At 37.6% G+C, this 21,220-nt stretch overlaps 2 protein-coding genes across 2 annotated transcripts; both read left to right on the forward strand.

Annotated features, from left to right (window-relative positions):
- On the forward strand, nt 5,053-5,991 carry LOC102188140 (olfactory receptor 4F3/4F16/4F29-like). Its single transcript, XM_005685439.2, has one exon. The coding sequence runs from the start codon at nt 5,053-5,055 to the stop codon at nt 5,989-5,991; it is 939 nt and encodes a 312-aa protein (XP_005685496.2).
- On the forward strand, nt 19,827-20,797 carry LOC102187866 (olfactory receptor 4F3/4F16/4F29). The gene has a single exon (XM_005685438.2). It carries the CDS (start codon nt 19,840-19,842, stop codon nt 20,773-20,775), a length of 936 nt encoding a protein of 311 aa, XP_005685495.2. The 5' UTR covers nt 19,827-19,839; the 3' UTR covers nt 20,776-20,797.

Genomic DNA, 21,220 nt, shown 5'->3' on the forward strand with positions numbered 1-21,220 from the left:
AATTGTGCGGTAGTTTGAGCATTCTTTGGCATTGCCTTTCTTTGGGGTTGGGATGAAAACTGACCTTTTCCAGTCCTGTGGACACTGCTGAGTTTTCCAAATTCGCCCGCATATTGAGTGCAGCACTTTCACAGCATCATCTTTCAGGGTTTGAAATAGCTCAACTGGAATTCTATCACCTCCACTAGCTTTGTTCATAGTGATGCTTCTGAAGGCCCACTTGACTTCACATTCCAGGATGTCTGGCTCTCGGTGAGTGATCACACCATCATGCTTATCTCGGTTGTGAAGCTCTTTTTGTACAGTTCTTCTGTGTATTCTTGCCACCACTTCTTAATATCTACTGCTTCTGTTAGGTCCCTACCATAACTGTCCTTCATTTAGCCCATCTTTGCATGAAATGTTCCCTTGGTATCTCTACTTTTCTTGAAGAGTTCTCTAGTCTTTCCCATTCTATTGTTTTCCTCTATTTCTTTGCATTGATCGCTGAGGAAGGCTTTCTTATTTCTCCCTGCTATTCTTTGGAACTCTGCATTTAAATGGGTATATCTTTCCTTTTCTCCATTGCTTTTCACTTCCCTTCTTTCCACAGTTATTTGTAAGGCCTCCTTAGACAACCATTTTGCTTTTTCACATTTATTTTTCTTGGGGATGATCTTGCTCCCTGTCTCCTGAATAATGTCACAAACCTCCGCCCATAGTTCACCAGGCACTCTGTCTATCCAATCTATTCCCAAGTCTGTTTCTCACTTCCACTGTATAGTCATAGGGATTTGATTTAGGTCATACCTGAATGGTCTAGTGTTTTTCTCCACTTTCTTCAATCAGTTGAATCTGGCAATAAGAAGTTCATATTCTGAGCCACAGTCAGTTCCCGGTCTTGTTTTTGCTGACTGTATAGAGCTTCTCCATATTTAGCTGCAAAGAGTATAATCAGTCTGATTTTGGTGTTGACCATCTGGTGATGTCCATGTGTAGAGTCTTCTCTTGTGTTGTTGGAAAAGGGTGTTTGCTATGACCAGTGCGTTTTCTTGGCAGATCTGTATTATCCTTTGCCCTGCTTCATTCTGTACTCCAAGGCCAAATTTGCTTGTTACTTCAGGTGTTTCTTGACTTCCTACTTTTGCATTCCAGTCCTCTATAATGAAAAGGGCATCTTTTTTTGGTGTTATTTATAGAAGGTCTTGTAGGTCTTATTAGAACTGTTCAGCTTCAGCTTCTTCAGTGTTACTGGTCGGGGCATAGATTTGGATTACCGTGATATTGAATGGTTTGCCTTGGAAATGAACAGATTATTCTGTCATTTTTGAGACTGCATCCAAGTACTGCATTTCGGACTCTTTTTTTGACTATTATGGCTACTACATTTCTTCTAAGGGATTCCTGCCCACAGTAGTAGATATAATGCTCATCTGAGTTAAATTCACCCATTCCAGTCCATCTTAGTTCGATGATTCCTAGAATGTTGATGTCCACTCTTGTCATCTCCTGTTTGACTACTTCCAATTTGCCTTGATTCATGGACCTAACATTCCAGGTTCCTATGCAATATTGCTCTTTATTAAGAGCATCGAACCTTGCTTCTATCTAGTAAGGCATCGAACCTTGCTTCTATCACCAGTCCCATCTGCAACTGGGTGTTGTTTTTGCTTTGGCTCCACCCCTTCATTCTTTCTGGAGTTATTTCTCCACTGATCTCCAATAACATATTGGGCACCTACTGACCTGGGGAGTTCCTCTTTCAGTGTCCTCTCTTTTTGCCTTTTCATACTGTTCGTGGGGTTCTCAAGGCAAGATTTCTGAAGTGGCTTGCCATTCCCTTGTCCAGTGGACCACATTCTTTCAGACCTCTCCACCATGACCCATCCATCTTGGGTGGACCCACACAGCATGGCTTAGTTTCATTGAGTTAGACAAGGCTGTGGTCCCTGTCACAGATTGGCCTGTTGTCTGTGGTTGTGTTTTCGGTCTGTCTGCCCTCTGATGCCCTCTCTCAGTGCCTACCTTTTTACTTGGATTTCCCTTACCTTGTGTGTGGGGTATCTCTTCACGGCTGCTCCAGCAAAACACAGCCACTGCTCCTTACCTAGGACGTGGGGTAGCTCCTTTCAGCCGCGCCTGTGTGCCATGGCAGCCGCTGCGACTATGAGGGTAAAAGTCAATAAAATCTGTAATAATTGGGATTTTAATGGATTTCCCTGGTGGTTCAGAGGGGAAAGCATCTGCCTACAATGCAGGAGACCCAGGTTCAATCCCTGGGTCAGGAAGATCCCCTGAAGAAGAAAATCACAACCCACTCCAGTACTCTTGCCTGGAAAATCCCAGGGACGGAGGAGCCTGGTAGGCTACAGTCCATGGGGTCACAAAGAGGTGGACATGACTGAGAGACTTCACTTTAGTTATCCTTTGAAGATAATAAAATTTAGGAAGACCAAAAGAATAGCCTCCTTGGAAACACCATCTTGATTGTTTTACAGTTGTAATGACCAGTTGCATAACCAGAAAAAGATGAAGAACCCGGACCACAAACATAACAGGACTCAATAACCACTTTCCCAAATATAATTTACCATTGTATTAGTCAAATAATCTTTAATTGTTTTTAGGTAATATTTATTTATTATTAGGTAGATACATGGGGTCGCACAGAGTCGGACATGACTGACGTGACTTAGCAGCAGCAGCAGATACATAATTTAATGTTAATAATGTGTAATGTATGAGTACCTTTGGTTAGTTTTGATTTTCACCAAGAATTATGTTTGTTTTTTTTTGTTGTTGTTGTTGTTTATTTGATCATTTTCTCTAGAGTCTGTCTTTCTAGAATAAGAATCAAGAGACACAGCTTTTGGTTTCCAGTTCCCCCAGTTATGTGAAACTGGATGTGGCCTTGTGTTTTTCATGTGAATGATAACCATCTTGGACAAAATGGCCCACGTATAATTCCACGACAGCTTTTCATTTCATCGCACTGAGAACATGTGCTTTTTGTCACCAAAACCTTGGACCTTTTTCAATACTTACTGAGTTTCTTGTCTTCCCCCCATCCTGTGCCTCCACTACCTTCCTCTGTATGTCTATCCCATCCATCTTATCCCCTGGTGACTCTCTCCAACTTGATGAGCAGCAGAAATTGGTTGTTCCCTGCACCCTACTCCAAGCCTCAGGTTTCTGGTAACAGAAAGTGTGCACCTTGAGACTATGGACCATTGGATTTGGAGATGATAGTGTAGTCAATATATGTAGATGAGAATAGAAAGACATTCATGCCAATGATGCTGACCCAGAATTGGAGTCAGAATATAGTGACAGCCTCAGTCAGTTGTGCAGTCTATGATGAATGAGGGCACCAGTCAGATGGCCCTTTGAGTGAGAAGGTCTGGAGTTGTACCTCAAAAAATGAAAGATGTCAGTATACCTGTTCTACTGCATTTCATTAAGTCCTAAATAAATTAACCTCTAGCAGATGTTTTCAGGGACTGCTCTATTCTAGAAGGAGTGATTGAGATGGGAGTCTGCACACAGAGAAACACAACACCATTGTTTGCTTACCCTCCACCTCACATATAATTACTATATGTATTAAAGAACTAACTTTGTATATTATGATTTAAGATCAAGAAGGAATCTCATCTGCCCTCCTATAATGGGACTTATTAGTGTTTGATATTCCTCATATTTTATAATTATAAATCAATAATATACAAATTGCCTTGAAGATAAAATACATGACTAGATTTCAAAGTACAATTAAGCAGGATAATATCAGCTATTGGAATAGGTTATCATACAAGTGATACTGAATACTTCTAAGTGTAAGGGGGTATCAGTGAACATAAGAGATGACATTAAGGGAAAGCTGAGACTTAACATCTCAACTATTCCAAGTGCTGACTTCAATACCTTCACATGTATGAACAGAAAAATGCTTTCAGATATATTTTACATCATCTGTGGCTGCTTTAGATATATACCTTAGCAGAAATTTCAGAAATTCCCCAAATACCCATTTATTAGGTCTAGAGAAAGCCTTTCACACCTAGCTGCTGTAAGCTCCATTATGAAAGTCTTACTAGGTTTGAATCCAGTTTAGGGATTTTGTAGTCATGAAAAATTGTGTGGAAACTAGAGGCACCCAGAATAGCCATGGCCAGGATAAAATGTGATGGAAACAGTGGTTGTTTTATTTCTTATTGAAGTCCACATGCTTCCCCTGTTTTACTGTACTTGTGGGATCTCCAGTTTTACATACCACATTCTCTTTATTTTGTCTCAATCTACAGCTTATCCTGAGATAAGGATAAAAGACAGGAGACTATCAATTCATGTCTCATGTAACTTTCAAGCCAGGTGACAATCGACCAGTCAATCATGCTTTCCTCTCATCACTACTTTTTGTCAGTGAATTGTGAGAAAATTGGATTATGACAATATATATAAAAACATGATGGAATATTTTGGAAATGAGAACTAGTCAATATCAGAGTGAACTTAAAAAAATATTTAAAAAATAATCTTTACTTGTTGGCTATGTCAGATCTTAGTTCCAGCACGTGGGTACTTTGATGCATTATGTGGGATCTTTTGTTGAGGTGCATGGACTCTATAGCTGTGACTGCAGAGCATTGGCTCAGTTGCTCCAAGGTTTGTGGGATCTTAGTTCCCCAAGCAGGGGTCAAACCCCTGTTCCCTGCATGGCATGGTGTACTTCTAACCAGAGGACCACCAGGGAAGTCCCCAGAAGTGATATAAACAGCTGATGAATGTCATGGACACGTTGGAATCTTTTGTATTTGCCGACTCTGTTAATTTAAGAACAGAATGTTGAAGTGAGAGTATTTGTGATGATAGGTTTGAAGTACATGCAGCTCAAACATTGTGATGATACTGTGTTATTGTCTTTTTGTTTATATATTTGAGGAATTGGATAGTTATATACTTTTCATTCATTATGAGAATACTGAAATCAGAAATTATCATCTCCATAATCACACTTTCCTCTTCATTTTCATATTTATCATTATTTCAGCAGCAGCCCTGTTGGCTGGATCGATGGATGGAGGGAATCACTCGGTGGTGTCTGAGTTTGTGTTTCTGGGACTCACTCATTCATGGGAGTTCCAGCTGCTCCTCCTGGTGTTCTCCTCTGTGCTCTATGTGGCAAGCATGACTGGAAACATCCTCATTGTGTTTTCTGTGACCACTGATCCTCACTTACATTCCCCCATGTACTTCCTACTGGCCAGCCTCTCCTTCATTGACTTGGGAACCTGCTCTGTCACTTCTCCCAAGATGATCTATGACCTTTTCAGAAAGCGTAAGGTCATTTCCTTTGGAGGCTGTATTACTCAGATCTTCTTCATCCATGTCATCGGTGGGGTGGAGATGGTGCTGCTCATAGCCATGGCCTTTGACAGATATGTTGCCATATGTAAGCCTCTCCACTATCTGAGCATCATGAGCCCAAGGATGTGCATTTTGTTTCTGGCTGCTGCCTGGGCCCTTGGTGTCAGCCACTCCCTGTTCCAGCTAGCATTTATTGTGAATTTGCCCTTCTGTGGTCCTAATGTACTGGACAGCTTTTACTGTGATCTTCCTCGGCTCCTCAGACTGGCCTGTACAGATACTTACAGACTTCAGTTCATGGTCACTGTGAATAGTGGGTTTATCTGTGTTAGTTCCTTCTTTATACTCCTCATCTCCTATATCTTCATCCTGTTAACTGTTTGGAAACGCTCTTTGGGCAGTTCATCCAAGGCCCTCTCCACTTTGTCAGCTCATATCACTGTGGTTATTTTGTTCTTTGGTCCAACCATGTTTATCTATACATGGCCGCACCCCAGTTCCCAAATGGACAAGTTTCTTGCTCTTTCTGATGCTGTTCTCACTCCTTTTTTAAATCCAGTCATCTACACATTCAGGAACAAAGAGATGAAGGTAGCAATGAAGAGAGCTTTCAGACCATTTGTGATTTTTAAGAAGATTTCATAAATGATATTGAAATTATTTTATCCTGATCATTATGTTGCCTGTATCTGGTATTATGAAATTAGCTCTTTCTAGTTCATTAGCTCATAAATAGAGTGTTACCACACTCTATAAGATTGCTTGTCTTCCCTAAAGAGAATAAACATTTAGACAAATAAAACCTTAATTAAAAATTTGTTTATTTATATGGGATTACACACATATGTTCTAATTATAATCATTTCTTTCTAGCTAGTTTCTTTACTTCTCTTTTCTTTCTAGATTTTAAACTGATAATTGTTTCAATTTGTCCATATATTTACTCATAATCTGCATCTTGAAGTAACCAAGATGCTAATTATTCCATTGATAATCTCCACATTTACCAAGAATGGGTCTTTTTCAAAGTATCTGATTTCAGACTAAGGAAATATCAGTCTCTCTGGCCTCCTTGTCTTCTGCCTCTTTTCTCACTACTCTCTCTTAATTACCAATATTTTTTATTGGTGACGTAAACCCTGTTGGGAAGATTTTTGAAAGCCTAAACAAATGACACTACTGGTTTCCTGCTTTTCACATATAGGTATATTCATGAACCAATTATTCATTCTTTTATCTGTCTCCTAAAACTATTTATTTCTCTTTATATATGGCATTGTATTTATTCTGTATCTGGAATTGTTTCTAAGACTACATTGAAGCACCCCAAGATGTGTGGCCTGGAGGAGATATAATTAGAGAGAGATATGATTCAAATATTCTCAATGCAAATGTATGGAACTTTTTGTAGTGCACTGTAAAAATCCAACATGAGTTTCCAGTGCTTGCCAAATGTCATAAGTCCAGTATAGCCTATTTTTTCCATTTGTGTGCTGTGTGCTAAGTCACTCAGTTGTGCCCAATTCTTTGTGACCCCATGGACTGTTTAGCCTGCCAGGCTCCTCTGTCCATGGGATTCTTCAGGCAAGAATACTGGAGTGGATTTCCATGCCCTCCTCCAGGGGATCTTCCTGACCCAGGGTTCGAACCCACGTTTCTTAAGTCTCCTGCGTTGGCAGACAGGTTCTTTACCACTAGAACCACATGGGAAGCCCCAACATCCAGTCCAGATTTCTTCAAACCTACTCTGTACACAGGGATCCAAGTGATAGTCATAAATATCTAGTCTCTTCATATCACCCTCCTTGGAGGAAGATTTTAAATTTTTCTTGTCTTTTCATTTTCCTAGAAACAGTATCCCACTACTTATCTCAGCCTTATCCTGTATAAATCTCCCCTCATTTTCTCTCAGTGTAGTTCCAGGTTTCTCTCCCAGTGCCCTCTCTGGCCTCAAGGGGAAGCACAGATTGTTCCCCTTTCGGGGAATCTTTCGTCTTCCATTCTTAGTCAACATCTATTTATCATTTAGATTTTAGCTCCAGTTGCTTCTTCAGGAAATCTTTACTGACTTTGTTGCTTACATCAAATCCTTCTATTACAATATGACAGTGTAATTTTCATGTTTGCAACTTTGCATTTGTTTCTGTGGTTGTTTAACTAATATCTGCTTCTGGCTTTAGTATATAAAACCTCAAGATGGGGGAACTATCAGTCATTTGCACTGGGCACAGTCCTGGCAATGGGGTAGTCAATAAATATTAGGATAAGTAAATGAATTAATTTTATGCATCCTTTTGAATACTTTTAGTGAATTAAAATTTCTTTCTATATGATGTTTTATTTCTTTGTGTGTGTGTTTTCTTTTAATAACTTTGAAGGTTTATACTTAGTTTTAATTACTCATTGTATATAACATAGGTAATGCTGTAATTTTGTGTTACCTCAAAGATAGTACCCATTGACTCCTTACTGCGGGCTTTTGTAGCTCAGATTGTAAAGAATCTACCTGCAATGCCGGAGACCCAGGTTCAATCACTGGGTTGGAAAGAAGGAAATGGAGAAGGAAATGGCTCCTCACTATAGTAGAAATTAGTATACATGCTTTTTATGTTTTACCCACCCCCCTATCCTTTTCCACTTCATCACTCAATTTTATTTGATTTCTTAATTCTTAGTTCTTTTAATCATTGCCTCTATACTTTAAAATAATAATTATTCACCTTTAAAGTAATTTTGAATCCCTTCTACTGTGAAAGATAAAGAAATCAGAATATTTCAGTAGAAATATTTTTGTTTTTAATTTTTTTTACTAATATAATTATTCTTTTTTTAAAATATACTTTCTAGGTTTATTGATATATAACTGACATGTAACTAATTACTCTTTATAGTGTCATAGTTTTTAACATTTGTATTCTGTTCTTTAACCATAGTCTTCAGGATTCCCAGGACTGTTTAATATTAAACTTCATAATTTACTATTACCGTGTTATATCTGTTCATTTTTTGAATAGTGAAGTTTATTCTCTATTTTCTTCAGTAAGGCCTCATGAGAACTCTGTTTCCTAAGCTTTATTTTTTTTTGAAGTTTCTTTATTTTGTGCACACGAAGTTTGATAACCAGTTGGATTTGCCTTGATGTGACCCATGCTATATTTTTCCCCCCTGGTTTCTGAGAAGCCCTTTAGTCTGTAAATTCAATGCATCTTTTGTTTTGGGGAAGTTTTCTTTTGCTTTATTTTGAATAATTTCTATACTAAACATTATGAACTCTTTTTAAGAAACGCTTATTTTTAATTTCTTGGATATTATTTTAATCTATATTTTTCTTTAATCTTTTAAACTCCATTCTTCTTTTTAGAATATTTAAGCTTCTACATTTTCCTTCTGTTCAGTTCAGTTCAGTCGCTTAGTCATGTCCGACTCTTTGCCACCCCATGAACTGCAGCACGCCAGGCCTCCCTGTCCATCACCAACTCCCGGAGTTCACTCAAACTCACGTCCATCGAGTCGGTGATGCCATCCAGCCATCTCATCCTCTGTCTTCCCTTCTCCTGCTGCCCCCAGTCTCTCCCAGCATCAGGGTCTTTTCCAGTGAGTCTTTAGTGATCCTCATTTCTGTCACACTTTCATTTTGTTATTTACTTCTTGAAATTTCCAGTTTATTTTTTGTCATTTCATATTTTCTGTCGTTTATGTAATTTGACTCATATTTTCTAAATGTCATTTCAGAAAGAAGATATCTTTACATTTTCACTGATAATTTGCTTATAATTTTCACTACTTCATGGCATAATCTTCTATTATGTGTCTGCTGTTTATCTTATGTCATTTTCCCTTTTCTTTCTTATTGAAGTATATTCACACAGGTCATCATTATTTTATAATAGAATCATTATGCTATGAAATATAATTTTATCATCATTAATCTATTAATACACTAGATATTTGCAAGGATATCATGAAGGAGGAGGAGGTACGGGTGATTGTGATATATGATAGAAGGCAATTGAATTTTGGAATGTTGTTTTCAAAAAATATCTCTCAAGATAAATCCACACACCTATGGACACCTTATCTTCGACAAAGGAGGCAAGAACATTCAATGGATTAAAGACAATCTCTTTGACAAGTGGTGTGGGAAAACTGGTCAACCCCTTGTAAAAGAATGAAACTAGAACATTTTCTAACACCATACACAAAAATAAACTCAAAATGGATTAAAGATCTAAACATAAGAGCAGAAACTATAAAACTTCTAGAGAAGAACATAGGCAAAACACTCTCCAACATAAATCACAGCAGAATCCTCTATGATCCACCTCCCAGAATACTGGAAATAAAAGCAAAAATAAACAAATGGGATCTAATTAAAATTAAAAGCTTCTGCACAACAAAGGAAACTATAAGCAAGGTGAAAAGACAGCCTTTGGAATGGGAGAAAATAATAGCAAATGAAGAAACTGACAAACAACTAATCTCAAAAATATACAAGCAACTTATGCAGCTCAATTCCAGGAAACTAAATGACCCAATCAAGAAATGGGCCAAAGAACTAAATAGACATTTCTCCAAAGAAGACATACGGATGGCTAACAAACACATGAAAAGGTGTTCAACATCACTCATTATCAGAGAAATGCAAATCAAGACCACAATGAGGTACCATTTCACACCAGTCAGAATGGCTGCAATCCAAAAGTCTGCAAGCAATAAATGCTGGAGAGGGTGTGGAGAAAAGGGAACCCTCCTACACTGTTGGTGGGAATGCAAACTAGTACAGCCACTGTGGAGAACAGCGTGGAGAGTCCTTAAAAACCTGGAAATAGAACTGCCTTATGACCCAGCAATCGCACTGCTGGGCATACACGCCGAGGAAACCAGAATTGAAGTAGACGCGTGTACCCCAGTGTTCATTGCAGCACTGTTTATAATAGCTAGGACATGGAAACAACCTAGATGTCCATCAGCAGATGAAGGGATAAGAAAGCTGTGGTACATATACACAATGGAGTATTACTCAGCCATTAAAAAGAATACATTGGAATCAGTTCTAATGAGATGGATGAAACTGGAGCTGGTTATACAGAGTGAAGTGAGCCAGAAAGAAAAACACCAATACAGTATACTAACACATATATATGGAATTTAGAAAGATGGTAATGATAACCCTGTATGCGAGACAGCAAAAGAGACACAGATGTATAGAGCGGACTTTTGGACTCTATGGGAGAGGGAGAGGGTGGGATGATTTGGGAGAATGGCATTGAAACATGTATACTATCATGTAAGAAACGAATTGGCTGTCTAGGTTCGATACAGGATACAGGATGCTTGGGGTTGGTGCACTGGGATGACCAGAGAGATGATATGGGAGGGGGGTTCAGGATTGGGAACTCATGTACACCCGCGGCAGATTCATGTCAATGTATGGCAAAACCAATACAGTATTGTAAAATAAAAAATAAAAATAATTAATAAAAAATAAAGAGCACAGAAAAATAAAATAAAAAAATAAAAAATAAAAAAAAATAAAAAAATAAAGATGGAAAAGAAAATACATCTCATTTGTTAGTATGACTCAAGCCTGGGCTGCTGGTCTAACTACTGACTCAGAGCGGAGTCATATTTGTTAATAAATATCATATATCTTATGATTTGTCTGTTTCTTCTCATTATGCAATGGCAATTGTCAGCATTCTGGATGCTTTCCCCCACTCCTTGCCATGCTATACACATGGCCTAACTATTTCAAAGGTGCTTTATCTGTATCTTTCTCTTTAAGTTCCATTACCCCATCACTTTCTAATGTGAGGGTTCACACATTCTGATGTTGCTGTTCAAAATGAAGATCACTGGTTTTATTCTCAACATAGCTACCTCTTTTTGAGATTACTGAACTTCCTGACTGATTCAAGATCTTTAGAGGCATGCATTTTCTTTTGGTGTTCATTCTTGTCCTATTTCAATTTTTATGGCATGTAGTTTTACTTTACATGTCATGCCTTGGAATTGTAGGTAGATTTCCTGTTTTTTGTAAGAATGGAGTTCACATTTATATTTCATCTCATTATTTAAAGAAAGTTAGGGAGAAGCATCTCAAGACTGGAATCTTAGACTGAAACTCCGAATTTATTTACATAATTGAGGTTGACCTACAGTTTTGTCTGTTATGCATGCCTGAAATTTGGATTCAAGATCCTGTGCTTCATGAATGTGTTGGGTAATATTGACTTTTCCGTAATTTAAGAAAGAAAGAGAAGAAAAAATTGAGAAAGTCCTAAATTCATATATAGCTCAACCTTATAATATCTGTATAATATCAATAATTTTTCTGAGATTATGTGGTGACAATTATATCTACTTCACAATATGGTTCTGGGGCTTTAATAGAAATATATTAAAGTATTTTTTAAAGTCAATTTAAATCTCATTTCCTTATATATTCTCTTCACTTTCTTTTTCATGGAATATTGTGTGGTTTTATTTCTGTGTAATATTCTTCATACTTCTTAATATATTCTGTGTTTAAGTTGAATATTATTGTGATAATCAGCATTTTAAAGGACAATTTAAAATGTTACTCTGGAATTCAACTTTAATCATCATAAAGTAAATATTTAAAGTAGCTTTAAAAGATGGTCAGTACTTGTTTATCATAAGAAACCTAAATGTCTCATTTCTTGTCATTAACAGCTTCTCTGCTTGGCTGCAGTGGGAAACCAAAATGACTGTAGGTGATAATTCCCAGATCTCTGCAGCACCACTTGGTCACTAACCCCTGGGGTTATAATTAGCTGTTGCTCTGACTGTTTATATTTTTGTGTGTCTGTAATGATACTGCATAGGATCTGGTTGATTTTGGGAGAACTATTATCTATGTGAATTCTTTTTTCCCCCCACTGTTTTAAACTTCTGCTTTATTATTTTATTTTTTTATGTCCATCTTTTTTAAAAAATATAAATTTATTTATTTTAATTGGAGGTTAATTACTTTACAATATTGTATTTTTTTCCAGATGGGGAACACATGTATGTGAATTCTTAATGATGCTGTTCTCTTAGTTCCCTTGACAAAACAGGTAGGTGGGAAGGACAAAAGTAAAATCCATAGTGAGAAAATTACTGAGCCAAGGTTCTTGTTCCAGGAATGCAAAAACTGAGTTTTCCTCAGCGTGTGGTGATGTTAAACTTCTCTGTGGCAGTTTTTGGCTGGCACGAGAGAAGGAGAATGGATCAAGAATTAGGCTCATGAAGAAGACTCACATGTATGCACAGTTAGGGTATGAGTAAGAGGAAGTACACACCAACACTTCAAAGAATGATAATAAAGTCGTAGAAGAATACCACGGAAGACTCAATTTATTGTATGACTACAAGTTTCCCAAGTGATTGTCCTCATTTTAAAATATTTAGTGTTTTGGTCTCATGTGCTTTTCTGTCTGGCCTGTGGCTTATGGTCAGTCTTGACTGTCTGGTTGTACTGTCCAATGACCAGAAACCTTTTACACCTTTGTAACCTCCTTCTTCACTTGCCATTTCACTTTTCAGTCCTTTTCACCCTAATAGTTAAAGTGTTTTTTTTGGTTGATTTCAAGCTGCTGAGCATTGCTGGTGTGTGTTACAACAGAGTAGCTTGTAAGTTCTCTGCAATCTTTTTTATCCAGCCCCTAATGGGCACCTTTCATTAACTCTATCTTAAACAACTCTATCACGTCTATTATATTATTTATAATCTATTATTTACGATCTATTATATTATTTATTAATGAACCTATTTGATGTTTATAATGTGTACCTATGAAATACTAGGCTGAAATCATCCAGTTGCAAAGTAGAAACTTATGTCAGATGGTGCCTCAGTTTTCTTATATTTCTTCTCCTTTTATCACTCCCCTCTTTCTTCGCTGTCATAGCATTTCTCGACTCCCTCCTTTTGTTCTGTTTTCATCCTTCGTTCTTGATTCACTCTTGTGTTTTGGCTTCTCTGGTTCACAGCCAGTTGTCCTCCTATCTCCATGACTGTTCTGCATAGCTCATTGGCTCCTTTGCTTCCTTCACCCTGTCAGTGTGATGTTCTACATGGTGGGATCTTTGCTTTATTTCCTTTTTACTTTTTTCCCTCTATACTCTTTCCCTCAGAAAACTTACTCACTTACACATTCATTTATTACAGTTACATGGATTACTATACAGTTATATCTTGAAACTATGCTTCTTTCCATGTATCCTGTCTGATATTCCAATCTGGACATCTCACTGATAGCATTTCTCGACTGCCTCCTTTTTTGTTCTGCTTTCATCCTTTGTTCTTGATTTACTCTTGTGTTTTGGCTTCTCTGGCTCACAGCCGATTGTCCTCCTATCTCCATGACTGTTCTGTCTAACTCATTGGCTCCTTTGCTTCCTTTCACACTGTCAGCGTGCCATGTGAAACTGTCACTTGCTTAATGTAAGTGTGATAATCTCTTTTCTCCATCATCACAAATTCCATGTCCAGCTGTCTTCTTTTTAAAAATGAATCCGTGACTATTCTATTCATGCATACATCTTGGTGTCATCTTTGACTTCTCTCTCTTTCATGTTCACATCAACTTTAATCAGTCACCGATTCCTCTGGGTTTTTACTTCCCAGTATTTCTGTCTGCTATATTTATATTCTTATAGATAAAACTCTGTAGTCCTGATGCTTCTCCATGGCCTTCCTGATCTGTCTATTTCATCATTTTCTTAAGGGATTCCCTACCTCCATTGTTTTTTTTAACCTTTGATTGACCTATTCCAGTTATGGTTGGAGTATTTTCCCTAATGACTGACCTAATCATCAGTTCCTTGCTCCCAATCCTTCATTGTCTCTCTACACTTATGTAATTATTCTTAAATAGGTTAGTTCTCAGTGTCGGGCAGAAACTAATCTTTACCAGTTTTCTCCTCTTCTCCAAAGCAACATTTGTGTTGTAGACAAACTGCATGCTTCACTGTTAATGAATACCAAACTTACCTACTTTTAATGTTTTGTTGTTGTTGTTCAGTTGCTAAGTTGTGTTTGACTCTTGCCACCCTACGTACTGCAGTACACCAGCTTCCCTGTCCTTTACTATCTCCCGGAATTTGCTGAAATCCATGTCCATTGAGTTGGTGATGCTATCTAACCATCTCATTGTCTGCCACCCTCTTCTCCTTTTGACGTAAATCTTTCAGCATTGAGGTCTTTTTCAGTGAGTCACCTCTTCGAATCAGGTGATCAAAGTATTGGAGCTTCAGCTTCAGCATCAGTCCTTCCAATGAATATTCAGGGCTTATTTCCTTTAGGATTGACTGGTTTGATCTTGCAATCCAAGGGACCATCTTCTTTAAATGAAATTTTAGTTCCTATGTTTGTGTATTATGATATTTACCATCTCTAAAGCTATACACAGATGTCACATTTGCTGTGCTGCCTTTTGTCATCACTATAGTTACTTTCCCCACTCTTCTCATATATTAGAGAATCTGTTCCATGTCTGTGACCTCATCACACAGTGATGTATATTTATATACATGTTAGATAAGGATTAAACTTGTACAACATTCATAGAAAGCAAATCCATTTAAATTAGCAAATAAATAAGTGAGAAATTAAGAATGAGAATAAAACATAAGACTTTGGTCTTAAGTAAACATCTGACTTTATAATGAGCCTAAACAACCTCTGTTTTCTCAAATTGCATAGTTAAATTGGAGGTCAAAACTAAAGAATTCAATATGCCTAACTCCGGGAGTTGGTGATGGACAGGGAGGCCTGGTGTGCTGCAGTTCATGGGGATGCAAAGAGTTGGACACAACTGAGCGACTGAACTGAACTGAACTGAAAAAGGCAGTTTGGAGAATATTGTATTTTCCTGAACAACTGGTACTGTATAGTTTGGCTTCCTTGCCTCAGCTCAATACTTATCTGCTCCTGGATGGACACAGCCTTTAGAAATCCCTCAAAACACCTGCCCTTCTCCTTTTTTCCTTCTTGACTCACTTTTATCCTTAAACATTAAAGAAATATCCAGTATTGTCTGAAGTGGTCAGGAAAAACTTAACTTTTTTAAGGTGAGGAATTGAACTTTATGATTTGGATTATAGGGATGGCAGTAGTGAAAGGGTCACAGCCTAAGCAGAGCACTAAGCTTCTTCCTGCATCCCTCAGGCAGTCTTAGGTTAATATCTCTCCTGAAGAGTACAGTTATTTGGGAAATATACTTAAGTGATTGGATACAAGTGTAGACATAAAAATTTATAAAACAAGGTCTAGGTTCAATACATTAGAATAATGAATGATTCAGATATTCGGGAATATTGTCAATCTTTGAAAGCCACGATGTAAATAGTCCTTACTATATAATAAGTACTATTTATTGTGTCATACCGTGTGCTAGGTACTGAGGCAGGTATGTTTACATACATATATCATTTATTTCCCACAACACCCTGCAAAGGAGGTATTATTATCTCCTTGCTAATAATGACAAAACTGAAGCTCAGAGAGGTCAGATAATTTCGTCATTCTCACACAGCAAGTGAGCAACTGAGCCTCAATGAAAGAAAAAAAAAATCCTGGTTGACATCAGAGCCCAAACTATTAACTCTTTTACTGTAAGGCATGAAAGGAGATATGTGACATTTTGTATTTGTAGGACTGAAGAAGATGGAGATGAAAATTTGGGAATTATTTCTGGACTTTTGATATGAGCGTATACCCATGTGATAAATCCACGATATAGAAGAACCAAACATTGAAAATAACTGTATTCTAACCTGCAGTAGTAGAAGCTGACAGGGAAGAGAGCCCTTCTGGGATAGTAGAATGTACAGAAAATGTACATGGGGGAGAATGTCATATATCTGCTGTGTATTGTCCTGTATACCTTTTTCTGCTTAGTATATGCTAGACTCCTCAAGTCATAATAAGAGTTGAATTTTTACTGTGAATTACATGTGTGTATCATTGTGCAGCATAAAAGGCAACCTGTCCATTCATTATCAAGTGTGATTTTCATAGAAACTTTGTGAGCCTGACAGGGCAGGTGATAGAAGCATCTGCCTTCCTTAAATGCAATCCAATGTTTCAAAGTCAGGAGCAGCCCTGAATCAGTGAATTAAAGGTGAGAGGGTGATATTCTCCTTAACTGACCTGGGTTCTCAGAAATACAGGCTATGGTATGTTGTACTCTCTGAACTCTGACGTGCTCTTTCTGTTTTCTCCTCTTGCTTCTTTTTTGTCATTTTGCACATCTTTTCGAATTTCCCCTCTATCCAATCTTTAAGATATTTTAAATATTTTAAATTTATTTGTTCTCCTTTCTCTCTATTTTACTTTTCTATACATCTCAGATTATTCCATGTACTTCCTGAAAATAAGCCGAGTGCTGACTGTAGGTATGGAGATGAAATGTTAGCTAACCCCAATGAGAAATACGTTGTGAAGCCGTAGGTGCCTTCTCACTGGGAGACTATTCATCATGCTCCTATAAGTTTTAAAATGAGAAACTTTCCCTTAAGCATGTTGAAACTATTGAAAAAGATGGTGGAGAGAATCAAGAACAAACCAAAAAGAATAATAAAGATCACTGACCTGTAGTCATGGCTTTAATGAGGCTGTTTTAATATAACCTCACAGTTGAGAACTATTTGTTGACTTCTGTATGAATCTGGGTATATAATATGAGCTATATACACATGAATAATGGTAGGTAATATTAAAAGTCACCTTGATATTATGTAATTCAAGGTATTTCTTTCTCTTTCTATTTAGCTTTCACTAATTCTTATAGAGTCAAAGCAATATCTCTACCCTGGGAGTGGCCTTCCCCACCTGCTATTGCTGACACTAGTAATCTTCTATTATTGAATGTCTAAAACACATTCCAAATATTTATCTTGCTATTCACTTGACATGTGTTATATCCACATTAGACAGTATTTGTTATGTGTTCAATTCATGTTTTTTCAACTGTTTTCCCAGCTCTTTGATTTACAGGAGTTTTTTTTTTTTTTTTAAAGTTCTTGTGAACAAAATTGTCAATAATAGCTGGTATGTTTACATTATAGCTAGTGAGTTTAACTGACCTTGTTTAAGGATAATAAAATTTAGGATGAGCAAAAGAAAGGTCTCCTTAGAGACAACAACTTAAGTGTTTTACAGTTGTAATGACCAGTTGCATAACCAGTGAAAAGGACACATCAGTACAGAAATATATTCGCAGTGAATAACCACTTTCCCAAATATAATTTTCTATTTTACTAGTCAAATAATCTTTAACTACACACTCACTTTATATATTTTATTTATTATTACACTAATTATATAATTTAGTGTTAATAATGGACATTATATGGAAATAGTGTTTTGTGGATTTTTATTTTGCTTGATTATTTTCTCCGTAATAAGAGTCAAGAGCTCTAGGTTCTGGCCCCCAATTCTTCTAGTTGTGTGAACCTGGTTGGGGGTTTTTCATGTGATTGATAATCACCTTGGACAAAATGGCCCGTAAATAATTCCATGAAAACTTTCCATCCACGCTGAGCACAGATTCTTTTCCTCACCAAAGCTTTGAAGGTTTTTCAACAATTACTAAGCTTCTTGCCCCCATCCTGCCCCCACCATGCCTCCATTACTTTCCCATGTACATCCATCCCATCAGTCCTCTCCCTTGCTGATTCTCTCTGCCCTGATAAGTAGGAGACAGTGGTTATTCCCTGCCTACTACTCCAATCCTCAGGTTTATGGTAACACTGTGCACCTTGAGACTGTGGACCATCGGACTGGGATGTGATAGCACAGTCAATGCATGCAGATGAGAGTAGAAAGACATTCATGCCAGTGGTGGTGACCCAGACATAGTGACAGCTTCTGTCAGGTTTGCAGACTGGGTGAATGAGGGCATCAGTCAGATGGCCCTTTGAATGAGAAGGTCTGGAATTGTACCTCAAAAAATGGATATCAGTATAGCTGTTCTATTGCTTTTCATTAGGTCTGAAAATAATTAACCTCTAGTAGGTGTTTTCAGGGAATACCTTCTACTACAGGGAGTGATTGAGATGGGTGTCTGGACAGAGAAACACAACACTATTGTCTGCTCAGTCTCCACCTCACATATAAATACTGTGTGTATTAAAGAACTAAATTCTGTGTCATGTTTTATATAGTATGCTGCTGCTGCTGCTGCTAAGTCGCTTCAGTCGTGTCAGACCCTGTGCGACCCCATAGACAGCAGCCCACCAGGCTCCTCTGTCCCTGGGATTCTCCAGGCAAGAACTGGAGTGGGTTGCCATTTCCTTCTCCTTATGTATAGTATGATTTCAGATCAAAAAGAAATCTTATTTGCCCTCCTAAAATGTGACTTATATTTGATATTTCTATTTTATAATTGTAAATCAAAAGTATGAGATACGAATTGCCTTTAAGATTAAATATCTGAACAGATTTCCAAGCCAAGTAAGCAGGATAATATCAAACCTTAAAAGAGGTAACCGTGCAGGCGGTACTGAGTACTTCTAAGGATAGAGGGATCTCAGTGGACTTAAAGGTAACAAAAAACTGAGGCACTGATGAATTACAACTTAATATTGCAACTATTTCAAGTGCTGACCTCAGTACCTTCACATGTATGGAGAGAAAGCAAATGCTTTCAGAGATTTTTTACATCATCTGTGACTTTAGGAATATACCTTAGCAGAAAGTGCAGAAATCCCTCAGATACACATTTATTAGACCTAGAGAAAGCCTTTCACACTTAGCTACTGTAGGTTCCATTATGAAAGCCTTACTGAGTATTGAGTGCAGTTTAGATATTTGTAGACATGAAAAATCATGTGGAAACTAGAGGCACCCTGTATAGCCATGAATATGATAAAATGTGATGGAAAGCTGTGTTTGTTTTATTTACTAGAATCTGCGTACTTCTCCTGTCCTGTTGTACTTGCAGGGCCTCCAGTTTTACATACCCTAGTATTTTCTTAATCTACACTCTATTCTAATCTACAGTCTAACCTAATTCAGTATCTATTCATGTCTCATGTCCCGTTCACTCCAGGTGACAACTGACCAGTCAATGTTTTCCTCTCATCACTACTTTTTGTAAATTGTGAGAAAAGTGGATTATGAGATATACATAAAAGCATGATGGGATATTTTGGAAATGTGGAATAATCAGTATCAGAAGAGATTTAAATAGCTGATGAAGTCATGGACACTTTTGTTCTTGTTTAATGTGTTAATTTGAGAGCAGAGCATTGAAGTGTGAGTATTGATGATGTGTGAAGTATGTTGCAGCCCACACTTTGTGATGATATAATGTTAATTATTATTATTATTTTTTGTATATTTGATGAACTGGATAATTACATACTTTACATTCAATATGAGGACATTGAAAAATCAGAAATTATCATCTCCATAATCAGACTTTCCTCCTCATTTTCATATTTATCAATATTTCAGCAGCAGCCCTGTTGGCTGGATCGATGGATGGAGGGAATCACTCGGTGGTGTCTGAGTTTGTGTTTCTAGGACTCACTCATTCATGGGAGTTCCAGCTGCTCCTCCTGGTGTTCTCCTCTGTGCTCTATGTGGCAAGCATGACTGGAAACATCCTCATCGTGTTTTCTGTGACCACTGATCCTCACTTACATTCCCCCATGTACTTCCTACTGGCCAGCCTCTCCTTCATTGACTTGGGAGCCTGCTCTGTCACTTCTCCCAAGATGATCTATGACCTTTTCAGAAAGCGTAAAGTCATTTCCTTTGGAGGCTGCATTGCTCAGATCTTCATCCATGTCATCGGTGGGGTGGAGATGGTGCTGCTCATAGCCATGGCCTTTGACAGATATGTTGCCATATGTAAGCCTCTCCACTATCTGAGCATCATGAGCCCAAGGATGTGCATTTTGTTTCTGGCTGCTGCCTGGGCCCTTGGTGTCAGCCACTCCCTGTTCCAGCTAGCATTTATTGTGAATTTGCCCTTCTGCGGTCCTAATGTACTGGACAGCTTTTACTGTGATCTTCCTCGGCTCCTCAGACTGGCCTGTACAGATACTTACAGACTTCAGTTCATGGTCACTGTGAATAGTGGGTTTATCTGTGTTAGTTCCTTCTTTATACTCCTCATCTCCTATATCTTCATCCTGTTAACTGTTTGGAAACGCTCCTCGGGCGGTTCATCCAAGGCCCTCTCCACTTTGTCAGCTCACATCACTGTGGTTATTTTGTTCTTTGGTCCAACCATGTTTGTCTATACATGGCCGCACCCCAATTCCCAAATGGACAAGTTTCTTGCTATTTTTGACGCGGTCGTCACTCCTTTCTTGAATCCAGTTATTTATACATTCAGGAATAAAGAGATGAAAGCAGCAATGAAGAGAGTATGCAAACAGCTAGTGATTTATAGGACAATTTCATAAATGATGTGATAGTCTTCTCACTAACCATAAAGCAGCTTTATGCTTCTGTCTTTGGTATTTCAGATCAGGAAATTACAGCATCAAATTTTGCTTTGAGTGTTGTCAGATCTGTAAATAAATAAATAAATGTATTTATTCCTAGTAGCCATTAAATACTATACCTCTGTATCTATGTAAGTCCCATTTAATACTTTCAGCAGTGTTTTCAGATTTTGGTGAGTAAAACTTGCATATCTTATTTTGAGAATCATCCTAAAATTTCCATATTTTTGATATGGTTATAAATTGTACTTTTGGGGTTTAATGTAGAATTATTTGTGGTTAATATATAGAAATACAACAGACTTTTGTTTATTAGCATTATGTCCTGCACATTTGCAAAACATTACTTCTATTAGTTTTTTACAGATTAAGCAGGATTTTCTTCATAGATGATCATTTTGTT

The sequence above is a fragment of the Capra hircus genome, chromosome 10 (genome assembly GCF_001704415.2).
Source record: "Capra hircus breed San Clemente chromosome 10, ASM170441v1, whole genome shotgun sequence".
Lineage (NCBI taxonomy): Eukaryota > Metazoa > Chordata > Mammalia > Artiodactyla > Bovidae > Capra > Capra hircus.

What these genes read in the sequence shown, in the direction of transcription:
- LOC102188140 (XM_005685439.2), top strand. Translation starts at nt 5,053, where the DNA reads ATGGATGGAGGGAATCACTCGGTGGTGTCTGAGTTTGTGTTTCTGGGA.
- LOC102187866 (XM_005685438.2), top strand. Translation starts at nt 19,840, where the DNA reads ATGGATGGAGGGAATCACTCGGTGGTGTCTGAGTTTGTGTTTCTAGGA.